The sequence below is a fragment of the Scyliorhinus torazame genome, chromosome 8 (genome assembly GCF_047496885.1).
Source record: "Scyliorhinus torazame isolate Kashiwa2021f chromosome 8, sScyTor2.1, whole genome shotgun sequence".
In the NCBI taxonomy this organism is placed as follows: domain Eukaryota; kingdom Metazoa; phylum Chordata; class Chondrichthyes; order Carcharhiniformes; family Scyliorhinidae; genus Scyliorhinus; species Scyliorhinus torazame.
The window spans coordinates 264,791,766-264,812,461 of record NC_092714.1 but is presented as its reverse complement, the minus strand read 5'-3'; the positions used below and the strand labels follow the sequence as shown (position 1 = coordinate 264,812,461).

The window sequence follows — 20,696 nt, the reverse complement described above, 5'->3', positions numbered from 1 at the left end:
CCCACACCCCCAGGTAACACATACTCCACCACCCCCAGGTAACACATACTCCGCACCCCCCCAGGTAACACATACTCCACCCCCCCCCAGGTAACACATACTCCGCCCCCCGAGGTAACACATACTCCGCCCCCCACAGGTAACACATACTCTGCCCCCCCCCCAGGTAACACATACACCGCCCCCCAGGTAACACATACTCCGCCCCCCAGGTAACATACACTCCGCACCCCCCAGGTAACACATACTCCGCCCCCCCAGGTAACACATACTCCACCCCCCCCAGGTAACACATACTCCAGCCCCCCCAGGTAACACACACTCCGCCCCGCCCAGGTAACACATAATCCGCCCGCCCCCAGGTACCACATACTCCGCGCCCCTCAGGTAACACAAACTCCCCCCCCCCAGGTAACACATACTCCGCCCCCCCAGGTAACACATACTCTGCCCCCCCAGTAACACATACTCCGCCCCCCCCAGGTAACACATACTCCGCCGCCACCCCAGTTAACACATACTCCATCCCCCCCAGGTAACATATACTCCGCCCCCCACCCAGGTAACACACACTCCCCCCCCCCCCCCAAGTAACACACACTCCGCCCCCCCCAGGAAACAAACACTCTACCCCCCCAGGTAACACATACTCCACCCCCCCCAGGTAACACATACTCTGCCCCCCCCAGGCAACACACACTCCACCCTCCCCAGGTAACACGCACTCCACCCCCCCAGGTAACACATACTCCACCCCCCCAGGTAACACATACTCCACCCCCCCAGGTAACACACACTCCACCCCCCCCCAGGTAACGCACACTCCGCCCCCCCAGGTAACACACCCCCCACCCCCCCCAGGTAACACATACTCCACCACCCCCAGGTAACACATACTCCACCCCCCCAGGTAACGCATACTCCGCCCCCCCCAGGTAACACATACTCCGCCCCCCAGGTAACACATACTCCGCCCCCCACAGGTAACACACACTCCGCACCCCCCAGGTAACACATACTCCGCCCCCCCCAGGTAACACATACTCCACCCCCCCCCCCCAGGTAACACATACTCCGCCCCCCCCAGGTAACACACACTCCGCCCCGCCCAGGTAACACATAATCCGCCCGCCCCCAGGTACCACATACTCCGCGCCCCCCAGGTAACACAAACTCCCCCCCCCCAGGTAACACATACTCCGCCCCCCCAGGTAACACATACTCTGCCCCCCCAGTAACACATAATCCGCCCCCCCCAGGTAACACATACTCCGCCGCCACCCCAGTTAACACATACTCCATCCCCCCCAGGTAACATATACTCCGCCCCCCACCCAGGTAACACACACTCCCCCCCCCCCCAAGTAACACACACTCCGCCCCCCCCCCCAGGAAACAAACACTCTACCCCCCCAGGTAACACATACTCCACCCCCCCCCAGGTAACACATACTCTGCCCCCCCCCAAGGCAACACACACTCCACCCTCCCCCAGGTAACACGCACTCCACCCCCCCCCCAGGTAACACATACTCCAGCCCCCCAGGTAACACATACTCCACCCCCCCAGGTAACACACACTCCACCCCCCCCAGGTAACGCACACTCCGCCCCCCCAGGTAACACACACCCCACCCCCCCCAGGTAACACATACTCCACCACCCCCAGGTAACACATACTCCGCCCCCCCCAGGTAACACATACTCCGCCCCCCCAGGTAACACATACTCCGCCCACCAGGTAACACATACTCCGCCCCCCACAGGTAACACACACTCCGCCCCCCCAGGTAACACATACTCCGCCCCCCCCAGGTAACACATACTCCACCCCCCCAGGTAACACATACTCCGCCCCCCCAGGTAACACACACTCAGCCCTGCCCAGGTAACACATACTCCGCCCGCCCCCAGGTACCACATACTCCGCCCCCCCAGGTAACACATACTCCGCCCCCCCCAGGTAACACATACTCTGCCCCCCCAGGTAACACATACTCCGCCCCCCCAGGTAACACATACTCCACCCACCAGGTAACACATACTCCGCCCCCCACAGGTAACACACACTCCTCACCCCCCAGGTAACACATACTCCGCCGCCCCCAGGTAACACATACTCCACCCCCCCAGGTAACACATACTCCGCCCCCCCAAGGTAACACACACTCAGCCCCGTCCAGGTAACACATACTCCGCCCGCCCCCAGGTACCACATACTCCGCCCCCCCCAGGTAACACAAACTCCACCCCCCCCAGGTAACACATACTCCGCCCCCCCCAGGTAACACAAACTCCACCCCCCCAGGTAACACATACTCCGCCCCCCCAGGTAACACATACTCCGCCCCCCAGGTAACACATACTCCGCCCCCCAGGTAACACATACTCCGCCCCCTCAGGTAACACACACTCCACCCCCCCCCCAGGTAACACATACTCCGCACCACCTCCCCCAGGTAACACATACTCCACCCCCCCAGGTAACACATACTCCCCCCCCAGGTAACACATACTCCGCCCCCCCCCAGGTAACACATACTCCGCCCACCCAGGTAACACATACTCCGCCCACCCAGGTAACACATACTCCGCCCCCCCACTCCTTGTAACACATACTCCGCCCCCCCCAGGTAACACATACTCTGCCCCCCCAGGTAACACATACTCCGCCCCGCGCCCCATGTAACACATACTCCCCCCCAGGTAACACACACTCCACCCCCTCCCAGGTAACACATACTCCACCCCCCCAGATAACACATACTCCGCCCCCCCCAGGTAACCCATACTCCTCGCCCCCCCCCAGGTAACACATACTCCAGCCACCCCCCCAGGTAACACATACTCCGCCCACCCAGGTAACACATACTCCGCCCCCCCCAGGTAACACATACTCCACGCCCCCCCCAGGTAACACATACTCCACCCCCCCCAGATAACACATACTCCGCCTCCCCCAGGTAACACATACTCCCCCCCCCCAGGTAACACATACACCGCCCCCCCCCAGGTAACACATACTCTGCCCCCCCAGTAACACATAATCCGCCCCCCCCAGGTAACACATACTCCGCCGCCACCCCAGTTAACACATACTCCATCCCCCCCAGGTAACATATACTCCGCCCCCCACCCAGGTAACACACACTCCCCCCCCCCCCAAGTAACACACACTCCGCCCCCCCCCCCAGGAAACAAACACTCTACCCCCCCAGGTAACACATACTCCACCCCCCCCCAGGTAACACATACTCTGCCCCCCCCCAAGGCAACACACACTCCACCCTCCCCCAGGTAACACGCACTCCACCCCCCCCCCAGGTAACACATACTCCAGCCCCCCAGGTAACACATACTCCACCCCCCCAGGTAACACACACTCCACCCCCCCCAGGTAACGCACACTCCGCCCCCCCAGGTAACACACACCCCACCCCCCCCAGGTAACACATACTCCACCACCCCCAGGTAACACATACTCCGCCCCCCCCAGGTAACACATACTCCGCCCCCCCAGGTAACACATACTCCGCCCACCAGGTAACACATACTCCGCCCCCCACAGGTAACACACACTCCGCCCCCCCAGGTAACACATACTCCGCCCCCCCCAGGTAACACATACTCCACCCCCCCCAGGTAACACATACTCCGCCCCCCCAGGTAACACACACTCAGCCCTGCCCAGGTAACACATACTCCGCCCGCCCCCAGGTACCACATACTCCGCCCCCCCAGGTAACACATACTCCGCCCCCCCCAGGTAACACATACTCTGCCCCCCCAGGTAACACATACTCCGCCCCCCCAGGTAACACATACTCCACCCACCAGGTAACACATACTCCGCCCCCCACAGGTAACACACACTCCTCACCCCCCAGGTAACACATACTCCGCCGCCCCCAGGTAACACATACTCCACCCCCCCAGGTAACACATACTCCGCCCCCCCAAGGTAACCCATACTCCTCGCCCCCCCCCAGGTAACACATACTCCAGCCACCCCCCCAGGTAACACATACTCCGCCCACCCAGGTAACACATACTCCGCCCCCCCCAGGTAACACATACTCCACGCCCCCCCCCAGGTAACACATACTCCACCCCCCCCAGATAACACATACTCCGCCTCCCCCAGGTAACACATACTCCCCCCCCCAGGTAACACATACACCGCCCCCCCCAGGTAACACATACTCCGCCCCCCAGGTAACACATACACCGCCCCCCCCCCAGGTAACACATACTCCACCCCCCCAGATAACACATACTCCGCCCCCCCAGGTAACAATACTCCGCCCTCCCCCCCAGGTAACACATACTCCGCCCCCCCCCAGGTAACACATACTCCGCCCCCCCAGGTAACACATACTCCGCCCTCCCCCCCCAGGTAACACATACTCCAACCCCCCCCCCCCAGGTAACACATTCTCCGCCCCCCAGGTAACACATACTCCGCCCTCCCCCCCCAGGTAACACATACTCCACCCCCCCCCCAGGTAACACATTCTCCACCCCCCCAGGTAACACATACTCCGCTCTCCCCCCCCAGGTAACACATACTCCGCCCCCCCCCCCCCCCCCCGAGGGAACACATACTCCGCCCGCCCCCACTGCCCCCCGTAATGTCTGGTGGTGGTTACAATGATCTGGTTTGGCTCGCTGGATAGCATTCTGCCCTGAGTCCTGAAGCTTGCGGCTTCACAGTGCCACCTCAGGGACCTGAGCACAAAATCAGGGCTGGCACTTCCGGTGTCGTGCTGAGGGAGGGCTGCACTGTCACAGATGCCATCTTTTGGGTGAGACATTAAGCTGATCCCATCTCCCCTTTGTGGTGCCCACATAAGGGGCGGGATTCTCTCCTACCCGGCGGGGCGTGGGTTCCCGGCGGGACGGAGTGGCTCCGTCGGGCCGCCCCAAAGGTGCGGAATCCTCCGCACCTTCAGGGGCTAGGCCAGCCCCGGAGTGGTTTGCGCTCCACTGGCTGGCGGGGAAGGGGCTTGGCGCCACGCCAACCGGCGCCGAAGGGCCTCCGCCGGCCAGCACGAGTTGGCGCATGTGCGCGAGCGCCAGCGTGTGCTGGCGCCATCCCGGCGCATGCGCGGGAGGTTTCGTCTCCGCATCGCAGAGGACCACAGCGACTGATGCGGAGGAATAGAGTGCCCCCACGGCACAGGCCCGCCCGCGGATCGGTAGCACCAGGTCGCAGGCTAGGCCACCGTGGGGGCACCTCCCGGAACCAGATCCTCCCGCGCCCCCCCCCCCCCAGAACCCCGGAGACCGCCCGCCCCGCCAGGTCCCGCCGGTAAGGACCTACTCTAATTTACGCCGGCGGGACCGGCAAAAAAAATGGGCGGCCACTCGGCCCATCGCGGGCTGGAGAATCGCCAGGGGGGCCGCTGCCAGCAGCCGCCGACCGGCGCGGCGTGATTCCCGCCCCTGCCAAATCTCCGGCACCGGAGAATTCAGCAGCCGGCAGGGGCGGGACTCACGCCGCCCCCCGGCGATTCTCCGACCCGGCGGGGGGTCGGAGAATCCTGCCCAAGATTCCCTGAAAGCATCTGAAGAAGGGAAGGTGGAGTTCTCCCGGGAGTCCTGGCCACCATCACTAAAACAGATTATCTGGTCTTTATCACATTCCTGTTTATGGGATCTTGCTGTTCACACATTGGCTGCCGTGTGTCCTAAATTACATCAGGGCCTATACATAACAAAATACTTCAATGGGCGGTAAGGTATTTGGATTGTCCTGAGGTTGTGAAAGGTGGAAGTCAGGAAATGTGCAGAGGATTGGTCTTCAGAGTGTGAAGACATCCCTAATTCCTGAAAAACCCACTGTCTCGCTCGGCAGTAAACCTGGAGCTCATTCTAGTTGCTTTTCCCCCGCTCTCTCCTTCTCGGTGTCTCTGCTCCAACCTTCCATCAACATATCTCTCCTCAGTGAGTCTCTATTGGCTCGTCATTAGGGAAAGCTGGTTCAAATGGGTCTCCCAATTGTTCCCTTCCAGTACCTAAGGAACCGTGTGATCCTTCGCCCTCACCCAGGCCAAGGTCAAGAACTCATCATAGGGGCAGCACAGTGGTTAGCACTGTTGCTTCACAGCTCCAGTGTCCCGGGTTCGATTCCCGGCTTGGGTCACTGACTGTGCGGAGTCTGCACGTTCTCCGCGTGTCTGTGTGGGTTTCCTCCGGGTGCTCCGGTTTCCTCCCACAGTCCAAAGATGTGCGGTGGATTGGCTATGCTAAATTGCCTTTAGTGTCCAAAACGGTTAGGTGGGGTTACTGGGTTATGGGGATAGGGTGGAGACATGGGCTTAAATGGGGTGTTCTTTCCAAGGGCCCTGCAGGCTGAATGGCCTCCTTCTGCACTGTAAATTCTATGATTCTATGAGAAGAATTTAAAGAAGGGGTTCATTCAGCTTCTCAAGTCCATTCTTTGCACAAAACGGCATTAATGGGCTGGATTTTACAACTTTCAGAGTTGGGGTGGGTGGGCGGCTGAGGGAGGCAGAACGGAAAGTAAACGATTCAATTAGCGGTCGCCCACCAGTGCAAAGGAGAGATCCACGCGCACTCAGCCAGGGGTCGAACTGGCACGTCACGTTGGAATGGAGTGACGTTGTAATAACCTCCAATTGGTATTATTGGTTGGCCAATTGGAATATGAGCTCCCTCAGTGATAGCTCATTGAGGGGGCCCATATAAGCACCTGTGTAGGCTTTGTGAGGCAGTCTTAAGTTGACTGGAATGCTAGCAGTACTGTTTGGAGCTGCTCTTGGATATACGTTATTGCAAATAAATACCGACATCATCATTTACATTCGCCTGTGGGGGCAGGGGGCGGAACCTCCACCCAATCTACTTAACCTTATGAGGAGACGTTTTGACCCTGCCCCTCAAAGGTAAACCAAATCCTACTTTATTCACCCCAATGTTCACTCATTCAGCTGCCACCTAAGGTTCCAACCAGCCAGGAGCCATCAGACAGCAGAACGAAGTTAAGTTGCAAAGAGGAAGGCAAACCTGTACAGCTTTCAAACAATAATGTTTTATCTTACTCAGTGGAGCGGCGGTAATGTGCACGCACATTAGCATTTGCAGTACTTCTACTCGGAAATCTACGGTATTGCAGCAGCCCTCATAGGCTCGTTCTCCAGGGTAGGTTAGAGAAGATGCATCAACTTGTGGGAGGAGGAGGGGGGGTGTCTATATATAAAATAGCCACTAACAAACTCAATAGGAAGCTCATTAGAAACCTCTACCCAGAGAGTGGTGCAAACGTGGACGGCACGGTAGCACAGTGGGTCGCAATGTTGTTTCACAGCGCCAGGGTCCCATGTTCGATTCCCACTGTGGGTCACTGTCTGTGCGGAGTCTGCACGTTCTCCCCGTGTCTGCGTGGGTTTCCTCCGGGCGCTCCGGTTTCCTCCCACAAGTCCCGAAAGACGTGCTTGTTAGGTGAATTGGACATTCTGAATTCCCCCGCTGTGTACCCGAACAGGTGCCAGAGTGTGCGTCCAGGGGATTTTCACAGTAACTTCATTACAGTGTTAATGTAAGCCTACTTGTGACACTAATAAAGATTGTTATTATTGGGCTGAATATCATCTAAGCATTTAAGGGCAAGTAAATAATCACTTGGGGAAGAATGGAAACAAAAGATATGCTGACAGTATGAGTTGAAGAGTGGTGGGAGGTGTAGCCTAAATGCTGGCAATGATCGGTGGGTCCGAATGGCCTATTTCTGCTATAAATTCGATGCCACTCCATACCTTTTCCCAGCCACACTATTGTTTGTTATAGCTACATCTTTTTGTCCAGTTTAATACAGATCCGCTCCATTGGTCACCATGGTTAATGAGACAATCCGAACCTGGGATCCTAAGTTTGAGGATCAAGCTATTAACGTGAATGTTGGAGGGCTCAAGAGAAGGCTGAGCTCCAGCACCCTCTCCAAGTTCCCCAACACCAGACTCGGACAGTTGCTGAAGTGTGACTCGGAGGAGTCCATTCTCCGAATATGCGATGATTACGACGTGTCAAAGAAAGAGTTCTACTTCGACAGGCACCCAGGCCTGTTCCCGTACGTGTTGAACTTTTATCAGACCGGGAAGCTGCATCTGATGGACGAACTTTGCGTTTTCTCGTTTTCGCAGGAGATTGAATATTGGGGCATCAACGAGTTCTTCCTCGATTCCTGCTGCAGGTATCGATACCACGATCGCAAAACTGAGAGCAGGCGCAAGAACTGGGATGAGGAGAGCGATGTGAGCAGCATCGACACCTCTCCGGATGAGATCTCCGATTTTAACCGGGACTTGCTGATATTCCGCGGGCTGAAGTATGGGAACTACAGGAAGCAGCTCTGGTTGACCCTGGAGAACCCTGGATATTCCATCCCAAGTAGACTCTTCAGCTTCCTCTCCATCAGTGTAGTGTTGGGATCCATTGCCACCATGTGCATTCACAGCATGCCCGAGTACCAGATCTTGGACGAGTACGAGGACAAAATCGATGATCCCAGGTTACAAATCGTGGAACACTTCTGCATTGCTTGGTTCTCCATGGAGGTCTGCTCACGCATGCTCCTGAGCCCCAACATCAAGAGGTTCTGTTTTCACCCGCTCAACATGATAGACATCGTTTCCGTGTTACCGTTTTACTTCACTCTGCTGGTTCATCTGATCTTTGGCCACACAACCGATCTGGAAAATCTGGGGAAGGTGGTCCAAGTCCTGAGGTTGATGAGGATTTTTAGAGTGCTCAAGTTAGCACGTCACTCAACAGGACTTCGATCATTAGGAGCAACCTTAAAGGTTAGAATGGGGCTTTCTAAGAGAATTTTAATGCAGATTGAGAGGTCACTTTCCCTTTGTGATTTCCAATCCATGTAATACACTGCTGCTTTATTATAAAGACATGATAGGAATCCAAACATTGTCAACATTGATATGCTGCACGATAGCTCTGTAACATTAGATATCTCAAAATTATTAATTTTCATGAATTTCTTATCTGAAGATACTTATTCAGCACCAAGAATCCAATTTAACATTATTTATCTAGATAAAGACATTCTATCAAACAAGCAGCAATTAAATGGATCTTTAAAGATGTTTAAATAGAGAATAATGACAGTGGACTGCAGAAACCTAATTGTGGAGTTTTTAGGTTAGGAACAGATTAATGTATTTAAGAGTCTATTATCGGCTAGAATCTAATCAAATTGATAGGATTTTCTGAAAGAGAATAATAGACAATAGTCAGTACAACACGCCTGCATTTGCCTGGGCGGGACTGCAATCATGTGCTTACATTCTTATCCATGTAATCCTAGCCAGGGAATCGCTTGCCGTAACTTTTTCTGCTCCCACCTCTGATGAGCCCCCACCACCAAAAAGGAGTTCCACTGGCCCCCCTCCTATTTCTCATTTGTATGCTGCCCCTTGCCGACATTGTCCAAAGACTTAGCAATCATTTTCACATGTACACTGCCAACACCCAGCTCCACCCCACCACCGCTGTTGACTGCTCCCTTGTCACTAAGTCAGCAGACTGCGTCTCCGGCGTCCAGGACTGGGTGAGCAGAAATCTCCTCTCCTGAAATATTGGGAAGGCTGAAGTCGTTGGTTTCGGTCCCCACTCCAAACTCCATTCCCCAGCCACCATCTCCACCGCTCCCCCTGGCAACAGTCTGAGGTTCAGCAAGCTGAAAGCAAAATACTGCGGTTGCTGGAAATAGGAAATAAAAACAGCAAGTGCTGGAAATGCTCAGCAGGTGTGGCAGCGACTGTGGATAGAGAATCAGAGCTAACATTCCGAGACCAAAGTGACTCTTCGACAGAACGTTGGCTACTCTATCTGAGAGGGCTGGTTTAGCTCAGTGGGCTAGACAGCTGGTTTGTGATGCAGAACAAGGCCAGCAGCGCGGGTTCAATTCCCGTACCAGCTTACTCGAACAGGCGCCGGAATGCGGTGACTAGGGGCTTTTCACAGTACCTTCATACTTGTGACAATAAAAGGTTATTTTTTTAAAAGCCACTCTTCGCAATCTTGGTGTCACATTTGATCCCACGATGATCCGCTGATTCATACTCGTGCCATCACTAACACCACCGACTTCCACCTCTGTGACATCGCCCACCTTCACCCCGCCTCAGCTCATCTGCTACTGAAGCCCTCGTCCATTCCGCCGTTACCACTAGACTCGACTATTTCCACACATTCCTGGCTGATATCCCACATTCCACCCTCAGGAACCTGAAGTCATCCAAAACTATCCCTGTCTTAACTCACGCTAAGTCCCACTCCCCCCTCACCCCTGTGCTCACTGATCTAGATTGGCTCCCAGTCAGGCAATGACTTGATTTAAAATTTCCGTTCCTATTTTCAAACTCTTCCATGGCCTCGCTCCCTCCCTATCTCTGTAATCTCCCCCAGTCCCACTGAATAAAGGAGTTTCATTCACTATTTTCTAATCTAATGGAAACTTTCCCAATTCTAGGGAATTCTGGAAAATTAAAACCAACCATAGATTCCTTACAATGCAGAAGGGGACCATTTGACCCATCAAGTCTTTGCCTACCTTCTGAAAGAACATCCTACCTCGCCTCACTTTCCCACCCTATCCCTAACCCCATAACCCTGCCTAACCATTTAACACTATGGGCAATTTAACATGCAAGTTCACCTAACCCACATATCATTGGACATGGGAACACCCGGAGGAACCCCACGCAGAGACGGGGAGAATGTGCAGACTCCACACAGTCACTCGAGGTTGTAATCGAACCGGGTCCCTGGTGCTGTGAGGCAACAGTGATAACCAGTGTGCCACCGTGCCCCCACATTCATCAACTATCTCACTCGCCACTTCTCTTAAGACCCTGGGATTGAGTCCTTCAGGACCCAGGGACCCGACAGCACGCAGCTCCAACAATTTGCCCAGGACCACTTGCCTGGTGATTGTAATTTTCCTGAGTTCCTCCCTCCCTTCCACTTCCTGCTTTACAACTAATTCTGGGTTATTACTTTTATCCTCTGCAGTGAACACCGATGCAAAATATTGCTTCAATTCATCTGCCATCTCCTAATTTCCACCACTAATTTCTCACACTCACTTTCTGTAGGACCAATGCTCACTGAGTTAACTCCTTTCTTTTTCAAATATCTGCAGAAACTCTTACTATCTGTCTTTATATTTCTGGCTAGTTTTCTCTCATACTCTCCTTTTTCCTTGCTTATCAATATTTTGGTCATTCTTTGCTCTTTTTTCCCATTCTGTCCAATCTTTGGCCTACCACCCACCTTTACAGAGCTGTGTGCTTTTCTTTAAGTCTGGTACTATCGTTATGTTTTTAGTTAACCATAAATTGTGGGTCTTCCCCTTGGAACTCTTCTTTCTTGTTGGAATGTATCTATTGTGAAATATTCCTTTAAATGTCTGTCACTGTGTCTCTATTGGTATAAATTGCCAGTTCATTTTCACTAGCTGTATTTTTATGCCCCCATAATTGCCCTTATTTAAGTTTAAGATGCTAACTCTAACCCTAATTCACTCCTCTCTGACTCAACCGGAATGTAAAATTCGAACATATTATGATCACTGCTACCGAGGGGACCCTTCACTATGAGGTAATTAATTAATCATATCTCATTGCACAATACCAGGTCTAGTGTTGCCTGCTCCCTGGTTGGTGCCAGAACGTGCTGCTCTAAGAAACTATTCCAAAACCATTCTATGCTTTCCTCATGTAGGCTCCCTTTTCCCACCTGATTTTCCCAATTTGTCTGCTGATTAAAATCACCCACCATTATGCTGTACCTTTCTGTCAAGTTCCCATTATTTCTTCCTTATACCCTGTCGTCCTGTACAGTTACTGTTACTGTGCAATGACGTCTTGTCTTTACCACCCAAACCAGTTCTACATCCTGGTTTCCTGAACTTGGGTATCTAAGGAGCTAATGGATTCATTAATTAACAGAGCCACCCTTCCTCCTTTTCCAAGCATCCTGTCCTTCCTAAATAGTGGGCCGGATCTCGAATAACGATGAGTCCGAATACAGGAGGGAGATAGAGAACCTAGTGGAGTGGTGTAGCGACAACAATCTCTCCCTCACTGCCAGCAAAACTAAAGAGCTGGTAATTGACTTCAGGAAGCAAAGTACTGTACACACCCCTGTCAGCATCAAGGGGGCCGAGGTGGAGATGGTTAGCAGTTTCAAATTCCTAGGAGTGCACATCTCCAAAAATCTGTCCTGGTCCACCCACGTCGATGCTAACACCAAGAAAGTACAACAGCGCCTATACTTCCTCAGGAAACGAAGGAAATTCGGCATGTCCACATTAACCCTTACCAACTTTTACAGATGTACCATAGAAAGCATGCTATCAGGCTGCATCACAGCCTGGTATGGCAACTGCTCGGCCCAGGACTGCAAGAAACTTCAGAGAGTCGTGAACACCGCCCAGTCCATCGCACGAACCTGCCTCCCATCCATTGACTCCATCTACACCTCCCGCTGCCTGGGGAAAGCGAGCAGCATAATCAAAGATCCCTCCCACCCGGCTTACTCACTCTTCCAACTTCTTCCATCGGGCAGGAGATACAGAAGTCTGAGAACACGCACGAACAGACTCAAAAACAGCTTCTTCCCCGCTGTCATCAGACTCCTAAATGACCCTCTTATGGACTGACCTCATTAACACTACACCCTGTATGCTTCATCCGATGCCAGTGCTTATGTAGTCGCATTGTATATGTTGTGTTGCCCTATTATGTATTTTCTTTTATTCCCTTTTCTTCTCATGTACTTAATGATCTGTTGAGCTGCTCGCAGAAAAATACTTTTCACTGTACCCCGGTACACGTGACAATAAACAAATCCAATCCAATCCAATCCAATATACCTTTCAGTATTCGGGTTCCAACTTATGTCATACTGCATATATGTCCCTGTCATGACTGAGAGTTCTATTTATTTCTAATTGCGCTTGCAGTTTTGTTTCTTACATTCAGGTATCGAGCCTCTAGTTTGCCCTTGTATTATTTTTGTAACCTCGAGCCTTATCTACTGATTTGCTCTGACATTTGTGCTCCCTGTCCTACCCTGTCACGGTCTGTTTACCATTTCCCACATTAATACCATTCTCTCCTGTCTTTTCTCTATTCTTTGATTTACCACATCTTACCAAATGTTATCCCTTGGCCGCACTACTTAGTTCAAAGCCCTCTCTACTTCCTGAGTTATGCAGCTTACCTGAACGCTGGTCCCAGCATAGTTCAGATGTAAACTGTCACCAGGTTTTCCCCACGGTAGAGGGGTCGAATACTAGGGGGCATAGGTTTAAGGTGCGAGGGGCAAGGTTTAGAGGAGATGTACGAGGCAAGTTTTCTACACAGAGGGTAGTGGGTGCCTGGAACTCGTTTCCGGAGGAGGTGGTGGAAGCAGGGACGATAGTGACGTTTAAGGGGCATCTTGACAAATACATGAATAGGATGGGAATAGAGGGATACAGACCCAGGAAATGTAGAAGATTGTAGTTTAGTCGGGCAGCATGGTCGGCACGGGCTTGGAGGGCCGAAGGGCCTGTTCCTGTGCTGTACTTTTCTTTATTCTTTTTGTTGTTCTATACAGTCCCCACTTTCCCCAGTACCGGCACCAGTGCCCCACGAACCAAAACCCACTTCCCCCATACCAGTCTCTGAGACACGTAATCATCTCTCTAATTAATGTACGCTATGCCAATTTGCACGTGGCTCAGGTAATAATCCAGAGATTATAACATTTGAGGTTTTGCTTTTGCACGTTCTCCCCGTGTCTGCGTGAGTTTCCTCCGAGTGCTCCGGTTTCCTCCCACAGTCCAAAGATGTGCAGGTTAGGTGGATTGGCCATGCTAAATTGCCCTTAGTGCCCAAAAGGGTTGGGTGGGTTGCTGGATTGCGGGGATGGGGTGGAGATGTGGGCTTAAGTGGGGTGCTCTTTCCAAGGTCCGGTGCAGACTCGATGGGCTGAATGGCCTCCTTCTGCACTGTAAATTCTATGATTCTATGATTCAGAACCTTTGTCGTCCGACCTATGTCATTGGTACCTATATGGACCACCATAACTAGATCCTCCCCCTCCAACTGCAAGTTCCTCTCCAGTCCTCAGCAGATGTCCTCAACCCGGGCAAGCAACACAGCTGACCATACTCGTGCTCTTTGCTGCAGAGAATAGTATCAATCCCCCTCACTATGCATTCCCCTACTACCACCACCGTCCTTTATGCTCCCCTCAATTTGAATGGTTTCCTGTATCACGCTGCCATGGTCAGTTTATTCATCCACCCTGCAATCCTGGTCTCGTCCAAACAAGCCGAGATAATCTCAAACCTATTTGACAATTGCAACACCTGAAGTTCCTACATTCCTGCCCTTTGGGTCCCCTTACCTGCCTCACAACCCTGTGCCTGACCACTGACCAAATCGGTGACCGCCTCTGGAAACAAATCATTCAGGCAACTTTCCCCCTCCCTGATGTTTCGCAGCGTCCACAGATCGGCCTCCAGCTCAATGACCTTCAGCTGAAATTCCTCACGCTGCAAACATTACTGTCGAGGGATTTGCCCTGGATCACGGTGGCATCCAGGAGCTTCCACATGCTGCAGCCTTGAAACATCACCTGACCCACCATCCTTAATCTGTTTTAATTAATTATTTAATTATATTATTCACTAATTTATTTTCCTTTTTTTAATACATTTTATGAACTTTACCGCCAGTTCATATACTATTTATCACCAGTTCATCTGATATTTATTCCCAGTTTGTCTACTATATTGAACCTCAGGACTTGAATAGACCGTAAGCACTTACCAAATACTCACCAAACAGCTAGATCCTTTCCCTGGCGTAGAGCAAGAATCAGGGTGAAAAAGGTAGAAAAAGCAAAAGCAAAGGAACACCTCCTTCCCCTCCCACCAAACTCCTCACTCACCAAACTCCTCACTCACCAAACTCCCTCACTCACCAAACTCCTCTCACCAAACTCCTCACTCAACAAACTCCTCACTCACCAAACTCCCCCAGTCACCAAACTCCCCCACTCACCAAACTCCCTCACTCACCAAACTCCCTCACTCACCAAACACCCTCACTCACCAAACTCCCCACTCACAAAACTCCTCACTCGCCAAACTCCCGCTAAACTCCCGCACTCGCCAAACTACCTCACTCGCCAAACTCCCTCACTCACCAAGCTCCCTCACTCACCAAACTTCCTCACTCACCAAACTCCCTCACTCACCAAACTCCTCACTCACCAAACTCCTCACTCACCAAACTCCTCACTCACCAAACCCCCTCACTCACCAAACTCCCTCACTCACCAAACTCTTCACTCACCTAACTCCTCACTCACCAAACTCCTCACTTACCTAACTCCTCACTCCCTCACTCACCAAACTCCTTCACTCACCAAACTCCTCACTCGCCAAACTCCCTCACTTGCCAAACTCCCTCACTCGCCAAACTCCCTCACTCGCCAAACTCCCTCACTCACCAAGCTCCCTCACTCACCAAACTCCTCACTCACCAAACTCCTCACTCACCAAACTCCCTCACTCACCAAACTCCCTCACTCACCAAACTCCCTCACTCACCAAACTCCCTCACTCACCAAACCCATCACTCACCAAACTCCTCACTCACCAAACTCCTCACTCACCAAACTCCCTCACTCGCCAAACTCCATCACTCACCAAACTCCCTCACTCACCAAACTCCCTCACTCACCAAACTCCCTCACTCACCAAACTCCCTCACTCACCAAACTCCCTCACTCACCGAACTCCTCACTCACCAAACTCCTCTCACCAAAGTCCTCACTCACCAAACTCCTCACTCACCAAACTCCTCACTCACCAAACTCCTCACTCACCAAACTCCTCACTTACCTAACTCCTCACTCCCTCACTCGCCAAACTCCCTCACTCACCAAACTCCTCACTCACCAAACTCCTCACTCACCAAACTCCTCACTTACCTAACTCCTCACTACCTCACTCACCAAACTCCCCCACTCACTAAACTCCTCACTCGCCAAACTCCCGCCAAACGCCCGCACTCGCCAAACTCCCTCACTCGCGAAACTCCCTCACTCACCAAGCTCCCTCACTCACCAAACTCCCTCACTCACCAAACTTCTCACTCAGCAAACCCCTCACTCACCAAACTCCCTCACTCACCAAACTCCTCACTCACCAAACTCCTCACTCACCAAACTCCTCACTTACCTAACTCCTCACTCCCTCACTCACCAAACTCCCTCACTCACCAAACTCCTCACTCGCCAAACTCCCGCCAAACACCCGCACTCGCCAAACTCCCTCACTCGCCAAACTCCCTCACTCACCAAGCTCCCTCACTCACCAAACTCCCTCACTCACCAAACTTCTCTCACCAAACCCCTCACTCACCAAACTCCCTCACTCACCAAACTCCCTCACTCACCAAACTCCCTCACTCACCAAACTCCCTCACTCACCAAACTCCCTCACTCACCAAACTCCCTCACTCACCAAACTCCTCACTCACCAAACTCCTCACTCACCAAACTCCTCACTCACCAAACTCCTCACTTACCTAACTCCTCACTCCCTCACTCACCAAACTCCCTCACTCACCAAACTCCTCACTCGCCAAACTCCCGCCAAACTCCCGCACTCGCCAAACTCCCTCACTCGCGAAACTCCCTCACTCACCAAGCTCCCTCACTCACCAAACTCCCTCACTCACCAAACTTCTCACTCACCAAACTCCTCACTCACCAAACTCCTACTCACCAAACTCCTCACTCACCAAACTCCTCACTCACCAAACTCTTCACTTAACTAACTCCTCACTCACCAAACTCCCTCACTCACCAAACTCCTCACTCACCAAACTCCCTCACTCACCAAACTCCTCACTCACCAAACTCCCTCACTCGCCAAACTCCCACATATGCGCTCAGTCCCAAAGCTGCATTGTTTGCCACTTGGATAGGAATTTTAAAAATTGAGGCCTCTCATACTTGTACCTTCTCTATAACCTTCCCCAGCCGCATCCAACTGAAGGTTTTATGGTTCATCTCTATGATTCTATGATACTGACTGATCTTTGTTTACCTTTTAAAGCACAGCTACCGAGAGGTGGGGATCCTGCTGCTGTATTTGGGCGTTGGAGTCTGCGTCTTTTCTGGGATGGCGTACACAGCGGAGAAGGACGAGGACGTCGGACTGGACACCATCCCGGCCTGCTGGTGGTGGGGCACGGTGAGCATGACCACGGTGGGCTACGGGGACGTGGTACCCATCACCGTGGCGGGCAAGCTGGCCGCCTCGGGCTGCATCCTGGGGGGCATCCTCGTGGTGGCGCTGCCTATCACCATCATCTTCAACAAGTTCTCCCACTTCTACCGAATGCAGAAGGCACTGGAGGACGCCGTGAGGGGTAGCCGCCTGAGCGGGAGACAGACGGAGGGCGACGGAGCGGGGGAGGGGGATGCGTTGGAGATGGAGGTGGAACGGGGACAGTTGGATGACCGGGAATCACGAGATCCCGAGAGACTGGAGAAGGAAGGAGCATCTGCGAAGTAAGACTGTCCGATGGACAGGGAATGTTTTATAGAATCTATATTAGATTGCAGGGCTTTACAAAGGAGGATTCTGAATGAATAAGGACTGTTGTCAAAAAGAAATCCTGAGAACTATTATATATTTGCTTGTCTCATCCACAGCACTCCATCTATCTGGAAGAAACTGCAAAAATGTGACCCAAACTCAGCCACATTATCGAGTGTGTGGTGCAATGACTGACACTGAGATCTGATACTTACTGCTTGCCATTGCCTTGTGTCAACCCTACACCAAGACACTAACTCCTGCCATAAACACCCGTGTCTCCCTCACAATGTGAAAGTATTTATTGTCCATTACTTACTGTGCACAGCAATAACTGAGCTGCAATCCAGTCACAATCATTCCCAGCAGGCGGGGTGGGGTACCGGATGTGTAGCGGATGATGTGGAAATCCTCATTTGGATTATTTGGATTCTCAGCTGGCTAGTTTTACACAATAGCAGCAGAAATTTGCCTTCATTTAGCGCATCCCAAGGTTCTTCACATGACTGTTATCAATCATAATCTGGCAGCGGGTCACATAAATATTAGAACAAGTGACCAAACACGTGCTGATAAAGAGATAGAGAGAGATAGAAAGATGGAGAGGTTTACGGAGGGAATTCCAGGGATAAGGTTGAAGGTAGAGTTGTCAATGGTGGGTTGATGAAGATAGAGGATGCACTAAAGGTCAGAAGTGAAGGAGTATAGAGATCTCGGAGGGCTGCGGGGCTGGAGGAGGGCAAAACCATGAATGGGTTTGAACGCGATGGTGAGGAATTTCAAACGGTTAAGTTGGGGGACCGGGTGCCAATGTAGATCAGCAGACGCTTCGGGTTGAGTTGAGGTGTATGTCGGCTGGAAGAGGCCCCAGTGAAGGGGGCCTTGGAATAAGTGGAGCCTGGAGGTGACCAAAGCTGGATGAGGAATTCCACAGCATTTGGGCTGAGACACGACTAAGACTGAATCCTGAAAAATCAGAATCACCGTCACCTCCACAGTCAGAACGAATGGAAGCTGAGAAGGAGAAAAGGACATTGAGTACATCATCACAAGCCTTTTACCCAGTCCGTGTGCAACCTATCCCATCATGAACAGCCCCCGCCCCCTCCACTGCCACCACCTATTTAATCCATGTGAGAAAATTCACAAAATCATCAAAAACAAAATGCTAAATGTTTACCCAACCTTGCAGCTCCCTTATTGGAACCTGACCTCCTGACTGTCACAGTTAACAGATCTCTCCCTCCCTCCCTCACTGTAGTAGGATGGATTTTTTATTGTGGGAACAGTCTGTCCAAGGCGGAATGCTTTCTGTGTCTTGGAGGGGAATCTGTAAGTGCCGGAGTTTCCGACCACCTGCTGCCCATGTGTTTCTAGGTGGGGCAGATCACAGGGTGCCAACCGGCTTTTCTGTTTTACTGGAGCTGAATATTGAAGACTGATTGAATATTGAAGTCTGTGCGGAGTTTGCACGTTCTCCCCCGTGTCTGCGTGGGTTTCCTCCGGGTGCTCCAGTTACCTCCCACCGTCCAAAGTTGTGGCAGGTTAGGTGGGGTTACGGGGACACAGCAGGGGAGTGAGGCTAGGTGGGATCCTCTTTCACAGGGCCGACTGACCTTTTGCACTGTTCAGGTTCTATGATTCTATGTCTTATTCCAATAAGAATGTACGTATTTTCTTTGAGTTATTTCAAGTGGTGAAACAGAGGGTTCAAGATAGATTCAAGGGGAGTATGAAGATGTCTGTCTGAAAGGAGGAGCCATGTCTGAATCCATTGATCTTTGGGGGTCTGTGCACCTGAACACAACCCAGCATCTCCACCATTGTCAAACCCTCTTAGTCCTGACGCATTGGGGCCACAACCATTGGACCCAGGACCACAACTAATATTTGGTTTCTAATCTCCAACCTTCCCTCCTCAAACAAGCTAGGAGCTTTTACATAGATTTACATAGAATTTACAGTGCAGAAGGAGGCCATTCGGCCCATCGAGTCTGCACCGGCTCTTGGAAAGAGCACCCTACCCAAGGTCAACACCTCCACCCTATCCCATAACCCAATAACCCCACCCAACACTAAGGGCAATTTTGGACACGAAGGGCAATTTAGCGCGGCCAATCCACCTAACCCGCACATCTTTGGACTGTTGGAGGAAACCGGAGCGCCCGGAGGAAACCCACGCACACACGGGGAGGATGTGCAGACTCCGCACAGACTGAGACCCAAGCCGGAATCGAACCTGGGACTCTGGAGCTGTGAAGCAATTGTGCTATCCACAATGCTACCATGCTGCCCCACGTTTTAAAACGTGGGTTCTCTGTTTCCTAATCACTAATTATAGGAAATGGGAACAGGAGTAGGCCATTCAGCCCCTCAAGCCTGCTCCAACATTCAACCAAATCACAGATGATCATCTACCTCAAAACCACGCTATCCCCGCATCCCTTCATGGCTTTAATATCTAGAAATCACTCGATCTCGGTCCCAAACGTCCTCAATGACTGATCTTCCGCAGCCCTCTGGGGCAGAAAATGCCAAAGATTCACCACCTGTTGAGTGAAGAAAATCTCCTCATCTCAGTCCTAAACTCCTCCTCCTTATTCTGAGATGGTGTCCCCAGGTCCTAGAAACCCCTGGCCGCCAGGAACATCCTTTCTGCATCTACCCTGTCACGCCCTGTAAGACTTCTGGAATGATTGATTCATCTCATCATTTCCGGTAGAGTAAACAGGGAGGGAACGTCCCCGTTGACTGGGGCGTGGGGTTAATAGGCGGAGAACATAGATTTAAGATCATTGGCAAATGGAGCGGCGAGTGAGGTGAGGAGAAATTATTTTACGCAGATAGCTGTTATACCGTTCCTGTGCTGTACTTTTCTTTGTTCTTTGATCTGGGTAGGTGGAGGCAGATTCAGTACAAACTTTCAACAGGGAATATGATAAATACTTGGAAAGGGAAAATATGCAAGGCTGCAGGCAAAGAGCAAAAGGGAGTGAGACAAATTGCATAGCTCTGTCTCAGAGCTGTGACTGAAATAAGGGGTCAC

General features: G+C 52.1%; 1 protein-coding gene across 3 annotated transcripts in view; it reads left to right on the top strand.

Moving 5' to 3' along the window:
- Positions 1 to 19,756, top strand: part of LOC140428611 (delayed-rectifier potassium channel regulatory subunit KCNS1) — a 67,811-nt gene extending 48,055 nt beyond the window's left edge. For all 3 annotated transcript variants that reach the window (XM_072515270.1, XM_072515269.1, XM_072515271.1), the window contains exons 3-4: positions 7,828 to 8,822; positions 17,165 to 19,756. In XM_072515270.1, coding sequence (XP_072371371.1) covers positions 7,857 to 8,822; positions 17,165 to 17,626 — 1,428 coding nt within the window. In that variant the 5' untranslated portion in view covers positions 7,828 to 7,856 and the 3' untranslated portion in view covers positions 17,627 to 19,756. The remainder of the gene's footprint in view (positions 1 to 7,827; positions 8,823 to 17,164) is intronic.
- The last annotated feature ends 940 nt before the right edge of the window (positions 19,757 to 20,696 follow it).